The 26,977-nt window shown below is 42.3% G+C and overlaps 2 protein-coding genes across 6 annotated transcripts in view; one reads left to right on the top strand and one right to left on the bottom strand.

Annotated features, from left to right (window-relative positions):
* The first annotated feature begins 80 nt into the window (after window positions 1-80).
* Window positions 81-19,823, top strand: Ap3m1 (adaptor related protein complex 3 subunit mu 1). Of its 4 annotated transcripts, none has more exons than XM_021182426.3 (9): window positions 81-119; window positions 6,687-6,962; window positions 7,632-7,803; window positions 11,361-11,498; window positions 12,322-12,407; window positions 13,226-13,359; window positions 14,322-14,529; window positions 15,243-15,387; window positions 15,823-19,823. In XM_021182426.3, exons 2-9 carry the CDS (start codon window positions 6,690-6,692, stop codon window positions 15,921-15,923), a joined length of 1,257 nt encoding a protein of 418 aa, XP_021038085.1. In that variant the 5' UTR covers window positions 81-119; window positions 6,687-6,689; the 3' UTR covers window positions 15,924-19,823. The 4 variants fall into 4 exon arrangements, with proteins under 4 accessions (XP_021038085.1, XP_021038084.1, XP_029324635.1 ...); XM_021182425.3 differs by lacking the exon at window positions 81-119 and adding an exon at window positions 127-434; XM_029468775.2 differs by lacking the exon at window positions 81-119 and adding an exon at window positions 440-679.
* Vcl (vinculin) overlaps window positions 18,803-26,977 on the bottom strand; it is a 96,833-nt gene continuing 88,658 nt past the window's right edge. Inside the window, exons 19-22 of one of the 2 annotated variants that reach the window (XM_029468926.2) lie at window positions 25,244-25,447; window positions 23,165-23,368; window positions 22,656-22,760; window positions 18,803-20,930 (exon numbers count right to left, since the gene is read on the bottom strand). In XM_029468926.2, the coding sequence (XP_029324786.1) occupies window positions 20,784-20,930; window positions 22,656-22,760; window positions 23,165-23,368; window positions 25,244-25,447 (660 nt within the window). In that variant the 3' untranslated portion in view covers window positions 18,803-20,783. The remainder of the gene's footprint in view (window positions 20,931-22,655; window positions 22,761-23,164; window positions 23,369-25,243; window positions 25,448-26,977) is intronic. The other variant, XM_021182424.3, reaches the window with a different exon arrangement.

Raw genomic sequence — 26,977 nt, 5'->3', positions numbered from 1 at the left:
CTCAGCTCGTCGCCGCCCCCTTTTCACTAAGCCCCGCCTCTCCTAGCTCCGCCCAATCCGTGACTCTAGTCCATAACCATTGGTTCTACGCGCTTCCCTACAGGACCTCGATTACTACGGTAAGGGACCCCAAACGGAGTTAGGCTGCGGATGAGCGCCTGCGCTCAGGGAGTGCCAACCTCCCCGTTCCTCCAGCCCCTGAGTAACGTGGAAGAGTCAGATCTTCAACCTCTGTAAACACCGAGCCTCTCACTGAACGCCGTTCCGCTCGTTGTGTCTTTCTAGTCCAGCCGACCTCCTTGGCGCCTCTGCGGCTGCTAGTCAGGCAATCTTCTGGGCACTCCGAGCGCGGGGTCCTCGCGGCATTCTCTGCTGCTTCAGCTGCGGTGCAGAGAGGACCCGGCACCGAATCACTGACTCGCCCAGGTGTCGGGGTGAGTGTGAGGGCGGGGAGTCTCCGGGCTGGAGACCTCTCCAAAGCCGGGGAGTAGACCGCATAGCTCCGGCTCGGGACTCTACCCTGGGCTCCAGGAGCGTCCCCGCTGCTGTGCACCCGGGGCCGCGCCTGCCCGGCACGTCCCGGCTTTCTAGCCAGCTGGGCCGGAAGGGAGCGGTGCACCTGCCACGTAGGGTTCTCGGACCCTGGACCCCAGGCGCGGGAAATGTCATCTATACTGAGGTGGAGTACCGACGACTTGAATTTGTCGGACCCCAGGTTTGGCCTTGGAGGGCAAGTCCCCTGATGAAGCTAAGAGAACGCTCTCTTTATAGGGTGGCGCCTGCATGAGCTGGCCTGGGATGGGGAAACAGTGAGTAGGGTGTTGCAGCTTCTCAGGAGACAGGTGACAGGGCTGTAAACTAAGAAGGTGGCCTGGAGAACGGAAACATAATGAGGGGTGGGCTGATTGGATGCAGTGGATTTTTTTGATATTGAAGCTTTAACTTCCTAGTTGAGAAGTTGGGTCACTGTAAAAATCCGGCGTTCTCACGGGGAAAGATTTTTTTTTTTTTTTTTTTTTTGGTGGCATTTGGGATTTTGACTTGGAAACACATTACACAGAAAAAAAAGGAATTTTCTGCAGGCAAATGTATAAATCCTTCCTCTGTATTGAAAGAAGAAAACGTGCCCCCCCCTTTTGAGAGAGTCCCACTGCTATTATCTTCTGTTTCTCAGTGTCTTCCTGTTTTTTTAAACATTTTTTTTGCATTTATTTGTTTGTTGTATGTGTGTTGCATGCCACAATATACATGTAGAATTCAGAGGCCAACTTCTGGGCCACAATTCTCTCCTTCCACCATGAGGGTCTTAGTGCTCAAACTCATGTCCTTAGGCTTGCTAGCAGACACCTTTTTTGATGAGCCATCTCAGGCTCCTTATCTTTGTTTTACCTACTTGCTGCTTTTAGCTAAGAACCACACTGCAATGCCATTACCAACATTCTACTGAGTTATCACTAAAATTACTTTAACCAAGATCACCCATCACATCAAATATGACAATCATATGTTCTCGGTATAGATTTAAAAAAAAAAAAAAAGTCTTGGAGCTGGAGAGATGGCTTGTCAGTTAAGAGCACTAGATGCACTTTTGATGGACCCAGGTTCAATTCCTGGGCCTCACACAGTGGCTGACAGCTGTCTGTAACTCCAGTCCCATAGGAATCCTACTCCCCCTTCTGGCCTTCTTGGGCACTGCACACTCAGTGTACAGATACATATGCAGAGCACCCATACAAATACAATAAAAACTTAAAGAAAAAAACAAAACTACTTGCAAAAAAGTTAACCCCCTTTTAATGCATAAGACATAGATATATTTTAAATAGGCATGTGTTTTGGTTTGTTTTTTTTTTTTTCTAATTTGTGTAGGAGATGATGCAGAGAACCCAAGTTCAGGTCCCATTACCCACACTGGGTGGCTCTTAACAACCAATAACTCCAGGGAATCTGATGTACTTTTCTGGCCTCTGCAAGTACCTGCACTCACATGACATATACAAACAGAAATACATACAAAATTAAAGTTTAAAAAACTTGGGTTGTAAGCTGCCTGAGATGGGTGCTAGGAACCGAAGAACTCTGGTCCTCGGCCGAAGCAGTAGATGGTTTTAATCCCACCCCCTGTATCTCCAGCTTCAAGGGATCCACTGTCCACTCCTGGTCCTCATGGATCTCCATTTACATGCACAAACCCACACTCAAATACACATAATACACATTTAAATTATTGAAAAAAAGTCTTATCAAACAGTCTGTAGGGAACAGTATGACTGGCTGAGGGTAAAAGACTGGAAATGTTAGATCATTGGTAGCCAGCAGTCATGGCATATGCCTTTAATCCCAGCACTTGGGTGGTAGAGGCAAGCAGACTCTTGTGTTAGAGGCCAACCTGGTCTTCAGAGTGAATTCCAGGACAGCCGAGGTTACACAGAGAAACCCTATCTTGGGAATAAAAGGAAAATTTAAAAAAGGAAAATTGTAAAACATTTTTGAGATTTATTTTTTTATTATTTGGGGTTTATTTTTATTATTTGCACTATTGTATGTGTTTGTATGTGGGTATGTGCACATGAGTGCCATGCCCATAGAAACAAAAGGCAATAGATCCCCTGGAGCTGGAGTTATGATCTGCCTGACATAGGTGCTAGGATTGAATCTGAGTGGTTTGTTTGTTTGTTGAGTTAGGGGTCCAGTTTTGTGTTGTTGTTGTTGTTGTTGTTTGGTTTTTCAAGACAAGGTTTCTCAGTGTAACCACCCTGGCTGTCCTGGAATTCCCTTTGTAGACCAGGTTGGGCTGGAACTCACAGATTTCCCCCTGCCTCTTCCCTTGAAGTGCAAGGTATTCAGCACCAAGCCCAGCATAATCTGGGTCTTCCGTAGGAGCATGTACATGCTCTTAATCACTGAGCCATCTCCAATCTGAGAAAACCACTTCTACTCATCCTTTTAAATCTTCACAGCTTCACTTCTGTGTGGCATTCCCCTAGAAATGCATAAATACGCTTCAGATACCAAAACTCTCCAATACGCTTCAGATACCAAAACTCTCCAATACGTTTCAGGTACTAAAACCCTTCCCCATTTTTAAAATTCTGCTTCAGCTCCATCTTAGGCTTTTTTTTTTTTTTTTTTTTTTTGTTCCACTTCCTTGCTATTCAAATATTGGTTTTTTTCTTTCATATATGTTTCTTGCTATGTTCATAACTTCTTTGGATATAACTCCTTATAATACCCATTAACAACATAACAGTCTCTTTGAAGGACTAGACTCAATCAAATACAGTGATTGATGTACTCATTTGAGTCAAATATATTAGGAATTGGGTCAAAGTATGTATGACCAGGACTAACAATTTCAGCTGTCTTATTTCTGCACAATATACCCAGACTTAAATACATTTTTTCTTAAAGCTTGTCCAAATCTCATTGTATATTTTACTCCATTCCCGTTAACCTTCTAGTACAGGCTCCTACTAGGGCAGTGCCTGAGAAGGCCAGAAGAGGGCACTGGACGCCCTTGGACTAGAGTTACAGACAGTTGTAAGGGTGCTGGATGTCAAGCCTTGTCCTCTAACCTGCCAAGCATCCATCTCTCCAGCTCTGATCCATCACTCATCTCTTAACTGGTGTCACCTAATTTGGTGCCTCCTTATCCAATTTCCATAGTATAATTAGTATAATCTCTCCAGAAATGTAAATCAGATTTGCATATTTTCTCTCAAAATAAAAAATTAAATAAAATGTGGGAAATTAGTTCACTGAGAACAATAAACAAGGCAAGCCTTGCCCCATGAACAGTGGCTGTTTTCATATTCTTACCTTTTTTCCAGCATTTCTTCAACCTTAAGAGTTGCACATTTTGTTTTGGATTTCTTTCATGTATTCTCTTTGTCCGTGTAACCCTTGAAGATTCCAGTAGTTCATTCCATTTCTCCTATCATAGAGTTGCTTCTTACTATATTTGTATTTGCAACTGAAGAAAAGTGTAGAAATTTTTAGTTTAGCATATCCCCAAATGCCTAATATATAAATATAGAATAGTTTGTTGAATAGGGGAAAATGGTTAAGATTCTGGTTGAGAATCAGAGGAACTAAATTCTTCTTGTTTCATATTTGTGTATGTGTACATGCATGCATGTGTGTGTGAGTGTGTGTGTATGTATTTGTGTAGGTGCATGCAACTTCAGGGATCCCCATGTGTGTGTGGATCAGAGGTTTAAGTTGGGTGACTTTGTGGTTCTCCACCTTGTTTCCTGAGACAGTCTCACTGAACCTGGGCCTCGCTGACTGGCTAGAATAGCTAGCCAGAAAGCCTGTCTCCACTCCACAGTCCCCAGCCCCTTATTCCACTGTTAGAGTTACAGAAAGGAACCACCCACCACCTCCTGTTTTGATATGGCTGTGGGGATCCAAATTCAGGTTCTCGTGCTTACATGGCAGGCTCTTTACTGACCTAAACATCTTTTGCTTACATGGCAGGCTCTTTACTGACCTAAACATCTTTCCATCCCTCATTCTCTCACTGTGTATAAAGGCCATTCTGTGCCTCCATTAAGCTCTGAAAGAAACCTCGGGTGTGCTGGATGACTGTAGTTCCTGGTGCTTAAGGTGCTGTGGCAAAGGAATAGCTTAAGGCCATGAGTTTGGCAACATACGACTGTCTAAAAAGAAAAAGACACACTTACCTTCCAGGAATATTTTGACTGTAATTGTCAGGAAGAATGTACACATAAAGTGGGTTCATGAAGCAGTTACACTACAGTCAAGTCTCTGATGGCTGTGTTTGCAGTTCAGAAGTCACATCCACATACAGTTTGTGGTGGTGGTCAATCAAGTAAGGGACAACATAACTGCAGCTACTAAAAGCATAAGTGGCTAAAGAAATAGCCACAACAAATGAGGTGTTGCTTCTTATATCCATTAGGCAATTGGTCATAATATGGATAGAAAAATTAAGATCTTTTCTTATTATAGGAGGTTAAAATAGGTTTTAAAGCCAAGTGCTGTTGAGTGCTGGAAGTGTTATGCTCTCATCTCAGCACAAAGGATAACAACAGTAAATCCAGTGGCTGGGTTGACAACCAGTGTTCTGAAACCTGAACTGCTCCCGATAAAAACAACTCTGGTGGAAACTTTCCTGGAAAGAATTTTTCACCAGATTAAGAAAGTGAGTGGAAATCTAACCCTAAAATAAAGAAACCAGTCAAAACAAGCACCTGTCTTAGAGAGTGCTGTGATAATGGAGTGCCACTGTGTTCCAGGAGGCTAGTGCTTTGACATAACCTATGTCACCTCTTTCGTTTCTACTCTAATCAGTTAAACTTTCTCAGCATAAAAACAAGAGCATGTTTTGGTTTCTGTATGGAACATATCCTTCAACTCTTCCTTTTAAATGAAGCCAGAAGAGCACATTGACTATAGCATCGATCTATAATGATATCACCAACAGATGTCAGTATGATAAATACCATGACCAAAAGCAATTTGCGGAAGAAAGGATTTACTTGGCTTATACATCCTGATCACAGATGCTCGTTGAAGGAAGTCAGGTCAGGAAATGAAACAGAGGCAGGAAACATGGAGGAATGGAGGAACACTGCTTAGTGGCTTGCTTAGCTTCTCACATCACCCAGGAGCCTAGGCATTGCACCACCCATGGTAGGCTGGGTCCTACATTAATCATTAACCAAGAAAATGACCAACAGATATGCCCACAGAACAGTCTAGTGGGGGCAATTCCTCCATTAGACTTTCTCTTCCAGATGTACCTAGGTTGTGTCAAGTTAACAGAACTAACAGGCATATATTGTATATTGCACTGATTAACTATCCTCTGTTAAATAAACTTGCATTCTTGGAATAAATCATATTTAATTTGTTGCTGAATTTTGTTTTCTAGAATTAAGAACTTTTCCATCTGTGTTCTTAAGTGATCTTAATCTACTATTATTTCCATTGCCTTTGTCTGTTTTTTATGTCAAGGCATTTTTAATACAATATATTTTGATTATATTCCTTCTCCTTCCCCTACCCAGGCCCTTCCCTTCCCCATCCCTACCCAGCTTAGTGTTCTCTCTTTCCAAAAAGAAAAGAAAAGGAAGAAAGAAAATCAGACAAATAGAAAACACAGTAAGACAAAAAAAAAAAAAAAAAACAAACAAACAAACAGACATCCACACACGCGTGCATGCAGAGTCATCCTCGTGTTGTCAACCACTGTGGATGGTGCCTGCCCTGCCCAGTGATACGCCAGTGGAGAAAAACAATTTTCCCTCTCCTAACATGTATCAGTTGCAAGCAGCTTGGTCAGGGGTAGGAGTTGGTGTCTGCGTCCCTTTCTCTACCCTGGGATTTTGTCTGGTGTGAATCTGTGGAGGTCTTTGTGTGGTGTCAGAGTCTCTACAAGTTGATATGCATATCAGCTCTGCTGTGCCTGGAAGATGCTGTTTCTTTCCTTGGAGTTGTCCACTACTGGCTCTTGGACTCTTTTTCTGTCTCTTCTACATAGTTCCCTGAGTCTTGAGAGGAGGGATATGATAAAGACCTCCTGTTTAGGGCTGAGTGCTCCAAAGTCTTTTACTCGCTGTACATTGTCCAGATGTGAGTCTCTACATTAGTTACAATCTACTGCAGCTGTGCATTTTCAGTGTACAGTAAGCATAACCCCCTTTTTTTTTCCTCCACAGAAAATGATCCACAGTCTATTTCTCATAAACTGCTCTGGCGACATTTTTCTAGAAAAACACTGGAAGAGCGTTGTAAGCCAGTCAGTGTGTGACTATTTCTTTGAAGCTCAGGAGAAAGCTGCTGATGTTGAAAATGTCCCACCCGTCATTTCAACACCTCACCACTACCTCATTAGTATCTACCGGGATAAGCTCTTCTTTGTGTCTGTGATACAGACTGAAGTGCCACCTCTCTTTGTAATTGAATTTCTGCATCGAGTTGCTGACACTTTTCAGGTTTGTATCGGTCAAACTGTTGTAACTAAATCACCCAAGATAGTTCAAGGACACACAGACACACACACACACACACACACACACACGTACGTGCGTTCTTTCATTTGTTACTTAAATTTCTGATGTGTACTGGCTGACTTCTCTTTGTAACTAAACAATCTCATAAACACTTGCAGAGAGTATACAGTAATGCATGTTGCTGTTCTGCTTGTTGCTTTTTATGTGTGGCAAATTATATCATGAGGAAACAGGAGTACCCTCCACTAAGCATTCTCTGGATCATCACAAGGTTTTTATTATCATGAGCACCTTTATATTTCTGTTTTCTGTTTTCTATTTGATGAATAAACCAAATAGCTTAAAGCTTTGTATGTGTTTGAGTGTGGGTTAGTGAGGGCAAATGAAGTTTATAGCTCACATTCCAGATTAATGTCTCAGGACTTTCTGTCATGATATATAATAGGAATCAGCTCAGTATAAATACAATAAGAAAATATTGAAGAGAAATGTTAGGATTTCCAGAGAGAACTTTTTCAAGTCTGTATATTTCTAGCATCTTAAACCATGAGTTAAGCTACTGTTAGTTCACTCTTCAGAACAGAGGGTATTACATAAAAGCAAGCCTTCCTCCCTGCTTTCTCTTGTTCAATGTCATGAATATTTTGTTAGGACTACTTTGGTGAGTGCTCAGAGGCTGCAATTAAGGACAATGTGGTCATAGTATATGAGCTCTTGGAAGAGATGTTAGACAATGGATTCCCACTGGCTACGGAATCTAACATTTTGAAAGAACTGATTAAACCACCAACAATTCTACGTTCTGTCGTCAATTCTATTACAGGTATGAAAAATGAAAACACTCTGCTGGGAACTGACCCATTGACATTGTATAAACAGCTCATTTTGCTCATATGACAGACTATTAGGGTAGTCTACTTTGGCCAAAATTAAGTTACCAATAATGCTTAAATGAATGTATATTTCCGTTCTTTTTCTTTGTCCCTCTCTTTCTCTCTTGGTGTGTGGGCGCACATGAACGCATGCCTGCACACATGCCATAGCGTGTGTGTGCAGGTCAGAAGGCAGTGGTTCTCCCGTCTCCCATGTGGAGTCTGGAGATTGAATCAGGCCCTCAGGCGTGGCAGCAATGCCTTTACCCAGTGACTCATCTGACCAGGCCCCCTTTTCTTTTTGGGGGTGGAGAACAATAACAAAAACAGATCATATGAGGTCAGGTGTAGTTCACATGTGTAATCATATCACTTAGGAAGCTAACCAGGGAATTGTTAATTAAGTTCAAGGCCAATTTGGTATATAGAATGAGAAATATGTTTTGTTTCATTTATTGAAAGAGGCTCAGTCTTGAAGGACAAAGGCCTTTTAGGGTTAGGGTATAGCTCATTTTCCTATTACTGGGTTCAATAAACAGTACTTCGAATAAAGAAAAACTAAAAAAAATAAGTAGAAAATTATGAGTAGACTTCATGCATATTGGGCTTTATGCTTTTTTAAAAAAAAATAAGCTTTCAATTGGGTTTAATTGTAGGCCATACCATATTCAGGCCATCCTTTGATTAAAAGTCTTCTAAGAAAGTAGGCTTCGCGGCACAAGCCTTTAATCCCAGCATTCAGGAGAATTTGAGGCCAACCTGGCCTAAAGAGTGAGCTCCAGGCCAGATGGGACAATATCCAAAAGGAAAAACATCTTCTAAAGGAAGATCCTTATGGAATGCTATGTACACTCCAGCCACATCTGTACTTGTCCTTTTAACATGAAGGAATTACACTCTGGGAAAAGTAGTTTAAATACCTAAACATTTTAAAGAGTACTTTGGTATTTCATGGACATTGTAGTGAGGCACTGCAAATCTCTCACAATACTGTGTTTGGTGGGGGAAAACACAAACTGTTAGATATAGATCTATAGATACCTGTAAATATTTGCAAAGAGTAACATGCTATAATGTTTACATTGACTTTTTTTTAGCTAAGAAGCCATCCTAATTTTTGCCTTATACATCTTAAAATATGTATATGAATGTATGTGCGTGTACATGGAGATGTCATGCTCTGTGCGCTCACCCGAGTTCTTTTTTGAGACAAGGTCTCTCTGACCCTGGATCTAGGTCGGTGGCCAGCAAGCCCTAGCCATCCTGTCTCGACCCCCACAGTGCTAGGATCGCAGGTGTGTACAAAGTCACACCCATCTTTTTATGTGGGTGCTGGGGTCTGGCAGGTCCTCATGTTTGCATAGCAAGCACTTTTATCCACTGAGCCATCTCTCTAACCCATTTCATACTTTTTAACTTTTAAGAAAAAATGTGTTTGATAGGAAAAACATACCAATGTGTAATGTAAAACTATAACATGAGTTGATGACATAAAGAGAATGGGTTCAGACTGAATGTGGTGGTGTCACCTGTAATCCCAGCTACAGTTGTGAGGTCACAGGTACAGAGGAGCCTTGCTTAGTAAACTAAGGCCCTGATTCTGTTTCCTAGCACCACACCTATATGCACACACCAAAGAGTGGTTCAGTAGTTGAAGTAGTCTTTCTTGAACTACCACGCCCTAGCACAGGACCCATCAGAATCGGTAGATTGTGGAATAAGATCGAGAAATAAGAGCATTAGTGAGAAAAGTACGCATACAATGGGAGACTGAACTGTATTAGCCCCTCCAGCAGAAGTAGAGCTGTTGACAACTGAGCACTGAGGGTCACACGGAACAGCTGAAGCTGGGCCGATGGATGGGATGGCCAAGACTCCAGTCCACAACAGGGAGCTGAGATGGGAGAACACTTCTGCCAAGGCTGAGCAAAACATTTAGCTTTTATCAGAAAGCAGGTGGGGGAGCACTGAAGGCTACTGAACAGGGAAATAATATGATTAAAGCAGTGTTCTTCTAAAACTCTACAAAGGAACGGGCTGGAGACAGTAACACCAGCAATAAATAGACTATAAAATTAATGTTAGCTTTGTTAGCTGCACTCAGTGACACACACCTGTAATCCTAGCATTTGGGGGGCTAATATGGGAGGATCCCCAGTTCTAAGCCATCCTGGACTGCATGGATTCCTTGTCATTAAAAATTAATCTAGAGTGGAATATATTGTGTGGCTGTGTAGTCAAGAATGACTGAATTTACAATTCTCCTGCCTCCATTTCCTCACATTTAAAGTGTACACTCCACCGTTGAATGCTGGACATTGAACAAAAGGCTTCATGCACACTAGGCAAGCGCTCTGCCTGTTACATCCCCAGCCCTGAAACCATAGTTTCTGTTTGGAGTGCTTTTGTGTGTGTCTTGTTTTGTTTATGGAGACAGTCCTCATAAGAGCTCAGGCTGGCTTTAAACTAGCAACCTTCCTGCTTTAGCCTCCTGAGTGTTGGAGTTATAGGGTTGTGCTACCTGTCTTGCATCCTGTTTTAGTTTCTTATTTATTGCTTTATGAAGACAGGGTCTTACTATGTAGCCCTGACTGGCCTGCATCTCACTCTGACCAGGCTGGCCTCAGACATGCCCTTGTCCTCTGTGCCCTGTCTCTCAAATGCTGGGATTACAAATTCGAGCCCTATGCCTGGCTTTGCAAGTGTAAAGAAAGCAGAATTACCAAAATAGAAACATTGGTAAATGCTACTTATGGGGAAGTATTTAAAGAAACATGCATAAATGTTAGTGGTAGTTGATGTTAGTAATAGTAAACAGATTTGTTGTTGTTGTTTTATAAGCTGCCTTTTACTGCTGGTCGGCATGTGTTACTTTTCCATTAAAATGTAAACTGAACAAAATGTTTACTAAATCACAGTGGAAGGGGTTCTGTTTGGATAACCACACAGTTTGCCAGGAAGCTAGTCAGATATTGAACGTTAATGATATTTCAGCAAAATAAATGGTATACTGACCTTAAGAAAGGTGTTGGGTTTTGTTTGTTTGTCTGATTTGCTTTGTTTTGGTTTTGCTATGCTGGGAATTGAATAAGGCCTTGCATGTTAGAACTACATTCTCAATAGTCTACTGATGTTAAAGTGGGAAAATAAACTAGGACCTTCACAGATTGGGGCAGTCCCTCATGTAGAATTCCCCTGCACACCCAAAAGCCAGGTTCTGAAGTCTTCTCAGCAGAGACTTCTTGCCAACAGGGCTCTTCCTTTCATTACTACCAATAAACAGGAAGCAAAAGATAAATGAGTGCATCTATCGTGGTCTAACAGGTGGCCTGTCTCTAGTCTCTTGTGTGGGATATATCTCCAGCAATTCCAGAGCCCATCACAACAGCTATGAAGGAAAATCCAAACATTAAAGTAGAAGCTAAAGCATTATTTTTTCCTTTTCATAATAACTTTTCTAATAACCATTGCACGCACCCACTTTGCCTTTTTCTTTTCTAATTTCTAGGCAGTAGTAATGTTGGGGATACACTCCCCACTGGGCAGCTATCCAACATCCCATGGCGTCGAGCAGGAGTAAAGTACACAAACAATGAAGCCTATTTTGATGTAGTTGAAGAGATAGATGCAATTATAGATAAATCAGGTAATTATGTTCACGTGGTCTCATGGGGGAAAGAACTTCAGTTAATACAAGTTGAATTTAAAACCGAAATCCCTTGGCAGGAAGTTTTCAGCAGAGAAACATTCATTTTCTAATGATGTATAAATCTTTTTTTTCTGCCCAAAAGTTACCTATAATTATCACAGCCACTAGTTGAGATATTGCCAGATGTTTGAAGTCCCTCTTGCAGTTACTCATCTGACAGGTATTCTATATCCATGGTACCCATGCTTCTCCACTCTGTACAATGCTTCTGCTAAAGGCCTCTTCTAGTGGTTTCAACCAGAGAAAACATTGGTGGTAAATACTAGAATAATAAATTTTTATTTTTAAAACATCTCATTGTATCCTCACAATTTATACATAAAGCAGCTGAGACTCAGAACCGTGTAACCTGTTCAGCATCATACAACTAGTTGGTGTAGGGGAGTGGATGACACGATGAATTACAGGTATAACTTTGTCTTCTTTCCAATATAACCTAAGCCTATAGCTTAGTCCATATTATGTGAAACCTGCTTCATCTTTAAATTCTAAACTTCTGTCCAAATAATCCTTACAAGATTGACTCACTAAAGGTTTCATCTTTCTTAATCTCTAGCTAGTCAGGTGTAGCCAGTGAGAAACACTGTTGAAACTAGTATAGTAGATCCAAATAGATCCTCTGTCCTCTCACCTGTCAGTGAGGTAGGTGCAAAGCCTGTGGTTCTCACAACCAGAGTGTTTCTACTACTCAGGATATAGTGATAGCTCTAGAGAAGACCCAGATCCATTCAGGTAATCAGCTCTTTCTTTCTTTCTTTAGGATCTACAGTCTTTGCAGAAATTCAAGGGGTCATTGATGCTTGCATTAAGCTGTCTGGAATGCCTGATCTCTCCCTCTCTTTCATGGTAAGTTTTGAACTATAGAACATCTATAGTTCCTTGTATGCATGATACATTTGAAATGCTAAGTGATATAATTGCTGAAATAAAATTTTACTTATGTTGTATTTGTGTGTGTTTGATTTGGCGTGCATTTGCCAGGGCAGATGTGTGGAGATCAGAGGACAGCTTCCAGGATGTGGATCCTAGAGATCAAACTCAGATCCTCAGACTTGGTAGCAAACACACTCTACCTACTAAGTCATCTCTCCAGCCCTGGAGTGTGTATGTTAGGTTACAAACGATTATCTCAGAAATATTCCAAGCCAGCTTAACAGACAGTAACTGACATGTTGAACATGGCCTTGATGAAAAGGTCTTTACCTAGAGTGTGCTAGAAGTAGGTCAAGATCTGCTGTCTGGCTTTTGTCTCTCCATGGTCATTTTTACTGACTGTATGCTTATGTAAAGGGGCACTGATCATTTTACAGTCAGCATGATACACTGCTACAGACAGCAAAGAGAGATGTGTTCTGCTTCTGTCTCTGTTCCCAGTGTCTCCTCTCTTGAAGCTCAGTCTTCATCTCTAGGATACAGAGAGCCATTTGCTTTCCATCCTTTATAACCTCGAGTAAAGTGATGTATATGAAAGATTTGCAAACTGTAAAAGGTTACAGAGCTATAAGGTGATTCTGATGTTGGTATAATCAGTTCTTACACGGCTTTTACAGTGGCTTAGGGAGTATATTAATTCATAACATTTATAGCATATTATAATTCATTAATGTAAACATTTATGTCATACGACTTATACTCTGTGCATACGGCTTATCTTTTCCTGACAGAACCCAAGGCTTCTAGATGACGTCAGCTTCCACCCATGCATCCGATTCAAACGCTGGGAGTCTGAAAGAGTTTTGTCATTCATTCCTCCAGATGGAAATTTCCGACTCATATCATATCGTGTCAGCTCACAAAAGTAAATTGACGCATCAGCCAGAATTTGTAAACCCCGACAATCTGAATAGAACTCCCAGTTGTTGTTTCATCTTTACAGTTTAATTCTTGAGTATACCAATGTTTCCTATAACTGTGGCTCACCTGGAGACCTGGTGAGAACTTTGTACCCAAAACAATTAGTGTTTCTGAACATGGAAGTGTAGAGAAGTAGTAAGAGAGAGTAAGTTAAAAATCTATGACTAAGAGCAAGCCTTTGGACTGTGCGTGACCTGGGCAAGCCATGAACTCGGTGCCTTAGTCTGCTATGTCTGTAAACAAACAAGACAGGATACCCTAAAACATCCCCTAAACTGCCTGCTTCAAGTCACTGTTCTCTACATTGAGTCTGGGGCTTGAAGTGGTTCTTGTTTTTAAAACAGTGTCTTATTTGTTACCTCAAACTCTGGATCCTGCTGCCTCAGCTTTCTGGGTGCTAGGATCATGGATATGTGCCACCATCTTCACCTCGCATTGAGCTTGAAAGCTGAGCATTGTCAGCTGTAGCTGACCTGTCCCTTAAAACTTCAGAAAGCATTGGGTAACTAGACAAAACTGAAACTCTCTTCTGAGAAAATATTTCTTAGTGCTTTAAATTTTTAATGGGCTTCTCTCTCTCTCTCTCTCTCTCTCTCTCTCTCTCTCTCTCTCTCTCTCTCTCTCATTTCTTCCTTTTTTTTTTTTAACTATATCCCTTTATCTGAGTTGTTTATGTGGTATCTGGAGGAGATTTCTGTTTGGGCTTATGTATTTGTTACTAACCCATACATTTCTAGCACATTGGTACCAGGACATTGCTGTCCTCAACCCTAGTGCATAGGCCTAATCTGCTAGGGCATATGGCCCTGTGGCACAGTTACAGACCTCGTAGGACATACACTACATCTGGAGTTGTCCCATACCTTTCATAATGTACTTTTGTATCTTTCTGTGTCTTTTTTTCAGTCTAGTGGCAATACCAGTGTATGTGAAACACAGTATCAGCTTTAAGGAAAACAGCTCTTGTGGCCGGTTTGATATAACAATTGGACCGAAACAGAATATGGGGAAAACGATTGAAGGAATCACAGTGACTGTTCACATGCCCAAAGTTGTGCTGAATATGAACCTGACACCAACGCAAGGCAGCTATACATTTGATCCAGTGACCAAGGTACAGGCACTTCGAAACAAGAATGAACAAGTGTTCTGCAATCTATTTTGTGGTTGTGGGTGGAGGTCACAGTACTTAGGAAGCAGGGTCCTTGCCTTGCTTAAACAAGACTAGCCAAGGGTTTTCAGAGTCCTAGAAAAGATGATTTTCTCTCTGCTCCCTTGCTTCCTTATGTAGGAAATGTAAGTTTTCAGCAGAATAGAGTACTTGATAAATGAGAAGGTGTTTTGGTTTGGTTTGGTTTGGTTTGGTTTGGTTTGGTTTGGTTTGGTTTGGTTTGGTTTGGTTTGTGTTTGAAATATAGGAGCTGGGTGTGGTGGTGCACGCCTTTAATCCCAGCACTTGGGACAGAGGCAGGTGGATTTCTGAGTTCAAGGCCACCCTGGTCTACAGAGTGAGTTCCAGGACAGCCAGGGCTACACAGAGAAACCCTGTCTTGAAAACTCCAAAAAGAAAAAAAAGCCTTTCTGGGACCCTTTAAGTGTGAGCAGGCGAGCTGGAGTCATCCTTCCGTCTGTCAGTTACTCAGTCCCACACACATGATTCTGCTATGGATTCTGTAACTGAACATTTAGTGATTAGAACATAAGCCAATTGTCTAGTCCTGGCTTCTGTTTTCTAAGACACTGCGTCATTTTGTGTAGTGTATAGCATCTGTTGACCTCTGAGCATGTCTTTAACACAGTTCAGGTATTTTCTCTTGTGTTTTTAAGGTACTAGCATGGGATGTGGGCAAAATTACTCCACAAAAGCTCCCAAGTCTTAAAGGACTAGTAAATTTACAGTCAGGAGCACCCAAGCCAGAAGAGAATCCAAACCTCAACATACAGTTCAAGATCCAGCAGCTTGCTATTTCAGGTAACATGTGTTTGCTGGGCATTTAGGGGACATTGGGGCTAGGAGTTTGGAAGAGTACTAACAGCTCTACCCTAGAAGGAGCAGCAGCTCCAGTTTGCCTCCTGTGTAGCTGGTCTCCAGACAGCAGCCACTTGAGAACACAACTTACCTCATGTTGTTCTGTCACACATACCTCACCTCACCTTCATTTAAGAGCCAGAGAAGCCCTCATTTGTGTTCAAAGAAAGTGGAACTAGCTAGTTTTGTGAGCAGGGGCATCTTAACCAAGGCCATGCTCCTTAGAGTACAGCATGTCGGGGATAGAAAAGGGATGTTGTTTCCACATGATGAATGGAGCACTGTGCAATGTCACATCTAAGGCACAGTGTTCACTGCTACACAAGTACTGCATTATTACTCTGGTAGTAATGATTCGTTTCATTCTTTTTGACACAGGCTTAAAAGTGAACCGCTTGGACATGTATGGTGAGAAGTATAAGCCATTTAAAGGAGTCAAATATGTCACAAAGGCTGGGAAGTTCCAAGTGAGGACATGAGAAGAGGCCAAACTTGCTCAAGATCAGTTTGTTTTTCAAGTGTCATTGCAATTTATTACTGTTAGGTACCAAGTGGGTGGGAATAATATACAGCATTTGTGTCAAGCTACCCTGCTAACAAAGTTGCTTAGTAATTGATGTAGGGTTCTTACGGAGCTTTAAGCTAAGGAGAGTTTTCTAAAGACTTAGCTTATTTTGTATCTTTTCACTTAGGAAAAGGTTTAGACGATTTCTTCCATGGGGGCTACCAGCTGAATGCTGCACATTATAACAGTCAAAGCAGAAGGCTACAGTGATATCCTCTCTCCTAAAGCAAGCGAACTGGTCTCATCTACCAGCAGGAACTGTCTCAGTCTGTGATGTGTCAGGTGCAGCCAAGTGTCACACCTTCTGATCTTAGCCATCTCAGTGTCTGTCCCAAGAGAAGAGATTGCCCCACCCTAAGAAGTTTACAGAAAACTGCCTCTTCAAGTGTTTGCCTTACTCAGCTTTTCACTTGTGCCATTAAGCAAGCACTGTAGCAAAAGCCACTTCCACATGGCCCTGGCAGGGAGCACTACAGCTCCGTGCTCCATTCTCACTGTACTTGGTATTATATTTTTTATAAATAAGATTTTTATGTAAAGCTCAGATTTTGATTTACAAGGACCTTGCTGCAGTAAATATTCCATCAATCTTGTGCCACTAGTTCAGCTGTTAAGATAGCACAGTCAAATCATTTGCATCAAAAGGGCAAATACTTCATTAAGATAATGAAAGGGAACACTACTTCTGTCGTTAGCGAGTTACTGCAGGCACAGGTGTTTGTGCTTTTAAACAAATTAAAGTAGTAAAAGAGAAAATCAAGCAAAACCTTTGCCATTCTCATGTTTTATTAAAGCTTTATTTAATGCCACTAACCTAGTTAGTTAGCTTGAAACCCTAGTTTAGCTAAAGAAGGAAATCATGAGTTTCACTATGTTGCTCTTTTCAATCTTTTATCTTTTTGTGTTTAAGTAGTTGAATTTGCTTGTGTGCCCTTCATTTGGGGGAGCGCCTTTTCATACTACATATATCTCAAGGCCATTGTGATGACACCTTCTCCAAACTCCTATCAAATTCGAATGAAGCACTTAAGTGTCTTTGCTGTACTGTGTACGTGGAAGAACATTACACTGAAGGACAGAGACCATTTATACTAATTGGTCTTTACTCTTGAAAAGCCAGTCTGTGACTCAGGCCATTCTGTATGTTTCACTTGGAAATCCTTGTTCAGTGACAAAAGAAAGTGGAGGAAGACAAAAGTGCTTGCCCTTCCTAGCTGCCTTGTCATCCTTTGTCCCTCCTTACCATGCTAGGTCATGTCCTAGGCTCACTCCACGTTGGCGTGCCAACGATGCAGCAGCAGTGCCCCTGTGGCCGTCTAATAAGAAGGCCAACTGTTGCAAAACTTCAAGTAGACTTTTCTTGAGTAACGAATCTCAGATTGACAATTATATTTTAAGTAAAAACATCTAGTTCTAGTTCTAGTATCTTGTTCTTTTACCTCAGAAGCAAGCACATCAGTTTTAGTTCTTCACCATCCTTTATCTCACGACTACACCTAGACCGCACAGCTTCCTTCCTGTGTATCTTCTTGTCTACGTTTCTTGTCTCCAGGGATTTCTGCTGAAATAGCTAAGCAGACTGAATTCTTTTACTGTTAAGTTGTTGTATTTATTAATTTGACAGACCCTAATAAGCCCTTTCTCTAGTTCTGGCTATCATGTCAATAAATATATGAGAGCAACCAAATGATTTTTAAAGTTTGATTGTATTCAGGCTGTATTAATGCAGGCTGCACTGGATCAGTTTTTTCTCTATCATAAAATGTTCCAGTTGCTTGAAGAACTTTGAAGTGGCCTCTTCCTGAATAGAGCATATTTATAACCATTCATCTTCTGGTAACAGACCACGTGATAAAAATGATCAAAACTATCTTCCTTACCACTTCAATATAGACCCAGGAATACCCAGTATCAAAAGATTTTTTAAACCGAGTTCTGGGTAATCCACCATATTCTCCTTTTTCTGTTGTTCTAAAGAAATCATAACCCAAGAGTAAATAAACAGATCCTATTTTCTGGGTGGGGTAGCCCCACCCCCCAGCCCCCAGTGGAATTCCGCTGGTAGCCTCATTTCCTAAAGGTGCTACAGAAGAACACTGGAAAGATGCGGCTATTGTTGTCCTTAAAAGCAACTGCTTAAAAATACAACTAACTGCAGAGTCTGCGGCACACAGTTCCGGTGAACAAAGTGAACAGCAGATAGAGGCTGCAGGGATTTCCAAGTCTATTCAGCAGCCGTGGACACAGGCTGCCATCCATTCTGTAAGTCAATGCAATGAAAAAAAGTTTACCCTGTGATATTATTTAACCTTTTCTTTTTCTTCTTCAGTTCTAGAAAATTAGGCAAAAAGCATGTTTTGTTTGTTTTAGTCAGTGTTTCCTCAAACAAGAGGAGGATTATGTCCTCAAAGCCAGTTCTGCCTCACACCCATAGCTATGTACTGGGGTTGGGAACAAACAAAAGTGTCCCTCACATTTCACAACTTCAGCTTTTTAAGGGACACTGGTGGTCTCTACTAAAATTAGGGTGTCTCTAGCCAGGAGGTGACCTACATTTGGCTGCTTTGCCCACTGATAACTTGTGATTTCTTCTCCTTCTAATGTATAAGAATACATTAGCTAGAATTGTTGCCAAGATTGTCCTTGATCACACAGACCCTCTTATGTAACTACACTATTATATAACTCCTTTATGGATTGAATAAAGCTGTTAGTTTCCAGACCTTGAGAATTAGCTTCAATACAAAATAAGTCTGACCTAAAGTTGTTAGTAAAATAACCTCAATTAGAGCATTATTCATATAAATGTACTTTATTGTTTTAAACAGAACAAAAGAAGAGGCAGAAACATTTGCATATAAGTCCTAGCTTATAAACATAGTTTTTAGTGGTGGCATCTCTAACACGTCATTCAGGGACTGTTTCCTTTTGCCTCCTTGTACTGTAAGCACTGACACTCGAAAGCACATCTGGTGGACATGTGTCTCCAGAACTGAAAGAACTTGGAGAATAAACATGATTTTTCTTAGTTCCTCTAAGTAATCTTTAGTAAGACAAAAGATGATCTTTGGCATAGATTCATACTTTAAAGGCATTGATATGCATTTATATCAGGTAAGCAACTATACAGGTCTGCTGAGAGCTTTGAAAAGAATCTTATCAGCAAAAAGAAATAGGGGAGCCTGAGTATTCAGGGTCAACTTAAGATTTACAAGTTCAGTGTTGGGATTGGACAGACTAGATGTGGGGAGAACGTCCAGGAAGAAGACCTCACTCCTGTATTCGTCTGCTTCCTGATCTCTGAAAGAAGCATTTGTATACTGGGAAATGCTTATACAGCCAGGATAAATGCAAAAAAAAAAAGGAAAGTCACTTTTACACTAACTTTGCCCAATAGGAAACATGCCTTTCTGATAAATAGATACCATACTCATTATTCTTGAATACTTCGTATTTATGGAAGGATGAAAAATGCTTGGTTGTAGTTGATTAAACACAACCAGGAACTATAATAGTTCCTACTGATTTTTCCCTAGAAGCACCAGAAGTATAATCTGCAAATGCTAGTCTCCCTTACACAAGAAAAACCTTTCAGACAAGATTGCCTTCCCATTCAAGTCTCTTAAGGAGCAAGCCCTAATTCTTAGGTCTCAATTTTGAATGAACCTTTCAAAGTTACAAGCAAAGTCAAGTGTGATGGTAGGAGCTAACAGGCTGACACAGGTAGATCACTTGAATCCAGAAGTTCAAGACTAGCCTGGACAACATAAAGAGACCCAGTCTTGAAATTAAAAAAAAAAAAAAAAAAAAAAAATGGGGGATGGAGGGATTACAGACAAACACATACCTATGTATCTTTAAAGTCTTGTTTAAGAAGCATACAGAAGACTGCCAAAGCCTAGGATGATTTGGTTAAAAGTAAATGCAGCACTTCAGCTCAGAAATTAAAGAAAATAAGAGTGAAGAATGAATGCTAAGGCCTCAGCACAGACGTCTACTGGCAGTGACAAAGCATATAAGATCTGGGAGTGGCCCCACTGGGAGGATGGGCAGGATAACACCCCAGCGACTCTGTTCCTCTAGTGGCAGAGCACCAGTGTGTTTACAGGATGGTTGCCTTGGCAACCAAACAAGGCAGGATGTGAGACAGGAAGTTTCCATAACACATACTAGTTAGTGGCATGGTAAAGACAGAAATAATGATTTCCTCACAACAGTGAAAGTTGGTTTTCCATTGTGAGGAACTAGGGTTACACTGGGAGAAAGCAGGAAATGAATCCAGGCCGCACAAGTTGGAACTCTCCAGAGACCACTTTTTCCTGCAGCAATGATGCACAGCCCAGAGAAGGTAGGCAGGGTCAGCAGCAGGGGGGGAAACCCAAAATAACTTTGGAAGCACAGTTATTTAGACTTGCCTCAGCTCTAGGTCTTGAGAGCCTAAAGTGGGGAAAGGGAGTTGGTGAACCGTAAACACAGAAATGACCCCCGGGGGCAGAGCAGGGCTTCCGGCTAGTGTTCACGCTTATTCTGAGCTTCTGTAAAATCCATGGGAGAGAGTGCACATAGTAACTGAAAGTACAGGGTTTATAGAGAGACACATTTCAAAGTGTCCATGACAAGAGTATAAATGTTTCTATGTGAAGAGGCCCCATTCCTTTCTGGTGTGTGAAGCCAGGGATTGATTTTTCCATTCCTGACGAATGGCTTCTGGAACTCAAGATGGTTCTCTTCCCTTTAGCAGAGGTGTATGTACCAGCCAGATTTGACGAGGTGCCTACTGGTACCAGGGAGTCTTTCTGACCCAGCGCAGAGTAAAGCCAGCATCTGTTCGGATTTTGATTGAAGCAGCTTCAGCCTCTCGCACAGTCTCCTTCACAGACTGCATGAGGTTCTGGGCATTATGAACCAGCATCTCTGTGGCCTGCAATAGGAGAGCCCTGTTACTATAGTCCCTAACGCAGCACTCGCTGCCAGGAGTGGGCTGCAGTTAAGCCCTGTACCAGATCCCCCTCCTCCACCGGTAGTTTAACTATATAAACAGCAATGTTTATACAATTTGGCTCGTGTATCAATGACTGCACTGTGTCTTTGTATGGCTGACAGCATGCACTAATTCCTGAAAGTGCATAATTTTGAAAGGTGGTGTTCTTTCAGGACTCCTGCTATGTCCTCTACCTGTAACACTTTTCTTCCAAGTATGCCAGACTCCCCCTCCAGTGTCCCAGCATTCTTTACTTGAAGATATTTTCTTCATAAAATCCATCATTAATTTATGCTATATACTGTACCTAGATTGCTTGGAGGTGGGTTTTGTTTTCTTAGTTGGCAGTTGGTTTTGGTGTTTGGGGGAGGGGTAGTTTGGTTTAATTTATCTGTCTGTATTCTTTAAGTTGCATAGGGCAGAGATTTTTGTTAGTTTTTTCACTGCTCTCCACTATTTAGTACAGGATGCATTTCAAAAGCAATGAATGAAAATAATCAAGCTAATCCACCCTTAAAAATGGTACATTATTTTTCAAAACACCAAACTAGAAGATGGGGATCTAGTTGGCTGTCTACTCACACCCAGACAACTCAAATATTTTTTTAAGATGTATTTATTATGTATACAGTGTTCTGCCTGCATGTATGCCTACAGGCCAGAAGAGGTCATCAGATCTCATTACAGATGGTTGTGAGCCATCATGTGGTTGCTAGGAATTGAACTCAAGACCTATGGAAGAACAGCCAGTGCTCTTAACTTCTGAGCCATCTCTCCAGCCCAACTACTTCATTCTTTAAAACAGCAAACTAGCTGTAAGTCATAGATCTTTTGAGGATTTAAGGAAGGCCATAGAGTTTCCCTAAGCGGGGAAATGTATCCCATGAGTGAAATGTATGCATAAAATTCAAAGGGCTCTGGGAGAAGTACCTACAGTCTAAATTCCAAACATTGGTCCACTTCCTTCTTAGGAAAGGTCTCAGGCCCGGAAAGGCTTATATCCTTGCCAGCCAAACTCATACAACAAAGTCAGGGTCCAGCTCAAGACTTTTCACTTATATCCTCAGTTTGTTCCAGTCTACACAGGCTTCTTTTTTTTTTTTTTTTTTTTTTAAATTTCATTAAACACATAGTCCTAACATGCATGATGTGATTAACTTGATGTGATTTAGCATTAATCCCAGTCCTGCCTTTCATTTCCCAACTTCTCCTATCTTTAGGCACAAGACACCCTACCAAGGAAAGCAATCCAGGACCCAATTCTGCTTACAATATTTGGAAGGTAGGGATTTTGATGAAGCTCCCATGGTAATGGAGATGAGAGCTACTGGATTAAAGTAATGGTAGTGTCAGCAGCAGGAAGCATATCCTCCCTGTATCACGGTACCCATAGCCTCTGTAGAGGTCAGAGCAGTTGGTCTACCTAGTGGGGACTGATTATCTCTCTCATTTTAACTTATAAAATAATGATGGGTCCTCTGTACGCAGTGCTACCTAAGATGTGCTCTCTACCATACAATTAGGCGTGTGACTCAGTAAGGCCCACCCAAGGGGAGATAAGGCAAGAGAGTTGCTGAATTCTCAATTCAGAGGTGAGTTTGTCCTAAAGCTGAAATTAAGCAGCAAAGAAGCTTGAGACAGAGAATCCAGAGCAGCAGCACATACCTGCTCAGACTCCTCATCACTGATGTTGGTCCGGCCCAGCATAGTGGCCTTCACTGTGGACAGGATTTTGAGCTGGGTGCTTATAGTTGGGATTCGCTCGCATACCTAAAGAGAAAGTTTCATTTGATGTTTGTTGGCTCTCTTGCCCACAAGTTCATACCCAGCTCCATTTCCAGTTGGTGACATGCAGAAAGTACTCAATAAAAGAGCAGCACAAATACAGTAGTTCTAATCCCTACCATCAGTCCTGACCAAATGGTTCAAATTCTACTGGGTTAAGAAATAAAGCTTTGTATCCACACACTGCCCTTAATGCTGTCGCTTTCCCTTCTTGAGTGCCTCTTCCTATTAACCCACTTCCCTCTACTTTTTCCCTCACATTCATCATCCATGCTTCCCACGTAGGTGCTGTCTCTCTTGTTCCCTCCCTCCCCACTCGTTCTCTCTCTCCTCTCATCCCATCCCCCACCACCGTGGACACACTCACACACAGCCTATTTCCCAAGTACCTGTAAGAGATTGGTTCTAATCCGCTTATCTGTGCACTGCTTGGCAACCTCCTTGGCCAACCTCGTCACCTCATCAGAGGCCTTGGCGATATCCTTGGCACACTGAATAAGTGCCCGCTTGGTACCACTGCCCCCTCTTACCAGCCGAGACATCTCTGCCATCAGCAGAGCCATGCGCTTGGCTGCTGCAATGATGTCATTGCCCTAGAGAGAAGCATAGATACAGCATGAGCTCTGCCTACACACCAGCCAAGTTAAGGAAAGTAGAAAACCGGGAGGAAGCCTGCTGCTCTAGCAGCCCTCTGGAAGGCCAGGAAATGGGGGGAGTACTGTTTGGGGTAATAGAAAGCACTGGAGAAGCAGAAGAGAGAGACAGGGCTCTTGCCCCAGCACTCATGAGAGAATATCCTGGATGAAAACAAGACCCAGATATTAGTCTGAAAGGGCAACATGGGTGCCCCAGGCGCAGCACTGGACAAGCACTTGAGCATCTCCAGGTTAATTGTGTCAATAACATAGGGCCAGAGCCAAGGAGCCGCTCATACAGGCATCTTCACGTCTATAATAGGGGAGAAAGCAGGGGAGGCGGCCAGAGAGGGAGAACACTGAGGAGGCTTTCCAGATGCTGAAAGCATCCTCTTCATCTTTGCTCTTGTAAAAAGCAGTCAAGTACTTGTACAACTTCACTAGAACTTAAAACCCCAGGTAATGATTCTCAGCCTAAGTGAGAAACACAAGAGAACTGGATAGTTTTTCATCTAGACTACTTTGCTCTCTACTGCCTCTTGACCTGTCATACTATTTTAATCATCCCACATTTAAAAAAGGTTACAAATCAATTATTCTGTCCCATCAGCTTCATGAAGCCTCCAATTGAGGAATGTTCACCTAGGGTGCTGAGGGAGGAATCAAATAAATAAGCCTGAGTCAGGCTGTAAATGGAACCTCCTCTTATTAATGGCAGTTTATATGAAATTTGGCAATTGGTTCACTTAAAACTCTCGTGGATTATAAGTAAGGAAATATTTGAGTAATTTATATCCTTAACAACCTAAAATTATATAGCAACTACACTATTTAAAACTACCTGAATGGCCAGGCCCCACTCATTTTTCCCCTCATGCTTTTCGATTTCTATATAATGCAGTGAGGCACACACAAACCATGCCACTCAGGGTACTCTTGCAAGAGCTCGAAAGGCACCATGAACTGGCTCGTCATTAGTGCTTTGAAAGTACAAAATGTCTCGGGAAATAAACTGAGGCAAGAGAACACAGGTTTGGGAGGAAGTCATGGGGAGAGGCTTGTGTTAGATGAAGCCCTCTGGACAAACTTCCAGCGTAGACCTGATGTAATTTAGGATTACATGACATTGGTTAGAAGACAGCACAATGCCAGAGTTAGTTATTACCCACCATCTTCAGGCTCTTTCTTGCAACATGCCATCTTTAAAGAGGAAATAAACGTGATCACTTCTATGCCTCAGCTCTCCAAATGAACCCAAGGCTCTGTCACCTAACTTGAGCTTTCCCTGTGGCCACTTCCAATGCCTCTGAGACACCTGTGGGCTCCCATGAGGGCCAGCATCTGTCACACAGCCAGGTGCAGGGCAGCAAGCAGTCCTCCTGAGTCTGCCAGATAAAGCTACTGCTTATTCTGATCAACTCTGCTGAGCCATCAGTGAAAGGTCAGTGGGAGCCAAGCAAAGCTCAGTGGTCAAGCTAGGGGAACTCAGAGTGTCCCCAATGGCTCCTGACCTAGAAGTCACCAAGAGATGCAGCTACAGCTTCCCAAGGAGTTTATAGCTCCAGTATTGGCCACAAAAGGGGGGGGGGTGGAAATTCTTTGGAAAGTGACCCCCATATCCTTGTATTCCACAAACATAAATGCAATTCAGTTGGGCATTAGCAAACCTATCAAACTTGTGAAGCCAGCCCTAACAACAAGGTGCAGACAGACAATTGCCCGCCCGGCTCAGACTCACAGGACCCGCACAGATAATGAGTGATGCAAGGTGTCAAGGCTGCACATGGCCGGATGCATTTGGAGCAGCCCCCAACTGGGGGTACCGATCAGTACCTTACTAGACCACTTGGTAGCTTCCCGGTGCAAGGACTGAGCCGCGGCCAGAATGGGCTGGTTGACCGGCTGATTAGATGGCATTAACAGCAGCTCAGGTTCGTAATCGTCTTCCATGTCAGAGGGGAAAGGGAACCCAACAGCATCAGCCGCATTTGCCTCAGCTACAACTCCTATACCCACCTGAGCGGCTGGGATACCCGGCTTTGTCGATGGCGGGAAGGGTGAGAAACAGGGATAGTGTTAGTAAGAACAACAGGACTCAGGAACGGAGCTTCAGCTGGTTTAGTTACCAAAGCTTGCCTGGGATGGGAAAGAAAATGGCATGCTCTCCAGGAGCCATGGGAACCAAGATTCAAAGACAGGAACTCAGCCTCCAGCCTAAGTCTCCTTGAGATAAGTGGAGAAATTTGATCCAGCAAAATGTTTCCACAGAGGGCAGGGGCTATATACTCGCTGCTGAAGTTGAATTTGACCACAATCACATGTTTGGGGAGCCAAACAACCCAGTAGCCATTACCTTTACAGAGACTCTAGAGGAGAAAAGTGAAGCCAGTCATGTAAGCTGTTTGGAAGGAAACACTGAGCATCCTCCTAAATCACTATTCCATCATCCAGGAGCACAGCTCTGCAGCTCCCAGACTCTCACTATTTCCTTCAGGGATCAGAAGTTCCATGTTAGAAATGGTATGTCAAAGGTAGCAAACCAGGAGACAAAAGTGAAGGTTTACCAAATACCCTACAACCACCCAGCTAGCTCTGAGGGGCCCAAGAAGACACTCATCTAGTTCCTAGAGCAGTGAAAACCCTACACCTCGGACTGTCTTCCTCCTTAAAAATGTCTTCAGAGACAACGCTTCCACAGTATCTCACTGCAGCAACTGAAAGTGCCACCTTGTGAGTAGAGCCTAACTCTCTCCTTTGTTGAAAACAGCTTCTCACCCCAAACTCAGCTTACTGGTACACAGATCAGGTAACACATGGACTTGGCAACTAAATGAGGCTAAGCTCAGAGGAGCCTCATATGAACCCAAGTGGTTGCTTATGAAAGACCAGGAACCAAGAAGGAAAGAAAGTGGGTTTTGTACCAAAAACAGGGATTCTAAGAGGCTAGGAAGATAAAACAGATGCTAAAAACAAGCTGGAATGGAGAGAAAAGGAATTGCTCGAATGAAGCCGAGCCATTTATAAAAAAGACTGGTGAAAAATGGTTTACACCAAGAATCTGTAACCAGGGGGAAATGAGTGTTTATACGGAATGTTATTTAAGGTTCCTAAAAGTGTTACCCTAACAGTACTCCAGAGGCAGAGGCAAAAAGACCGGGTTGGGGAGCAATGAGTCATGAGACTGTCTCGAGAAACAGAAAAACTTTTAAATTAACAACAGAAATTCTGGGGGCTAGAAAGATAGCTCAATGGTTAAGAGCATGGACTACTGTCCTCAGGGACCTGGATTTAGTTCCCACCTCCCCCATGATGGTTCACAACCATCTCTAATTCCAATTCCAGGGGATCTGACACCTTCTGGCTTCCATGGGCATTGCACACATGTGGTGCACAGACATACATGCAGGCAAAATCTCAAACAACAACAAAAATTATCCTAAACACAAAAGCCACCTCAAAGTAGCAATCAAATTGGAAGACACAGGGCCAACAAGGGGTTAGGTAACCACCAATCCTTTCACCTAAACTGCCTCAACCAAGGCTCCTCCCCATTCCTTGAAGGAAAAG

Source organism: Mus caroli, unplaced genomic scaffold, assembly GCF_978045245.1.
Source record: "Mus caroli unplaced genomic scaffold, Mus_caroli_1 scaffold_12, whole genome shotgun sequence".
Lineage (NCBI taxonomy): Eukaryota > Metazoa > Chordata > Mammalia > Rodentia > Muridae > Mus > Mus caroli.
This window is presented reverse-complemented; position numbering and strand designations above follow the sequence as displayed.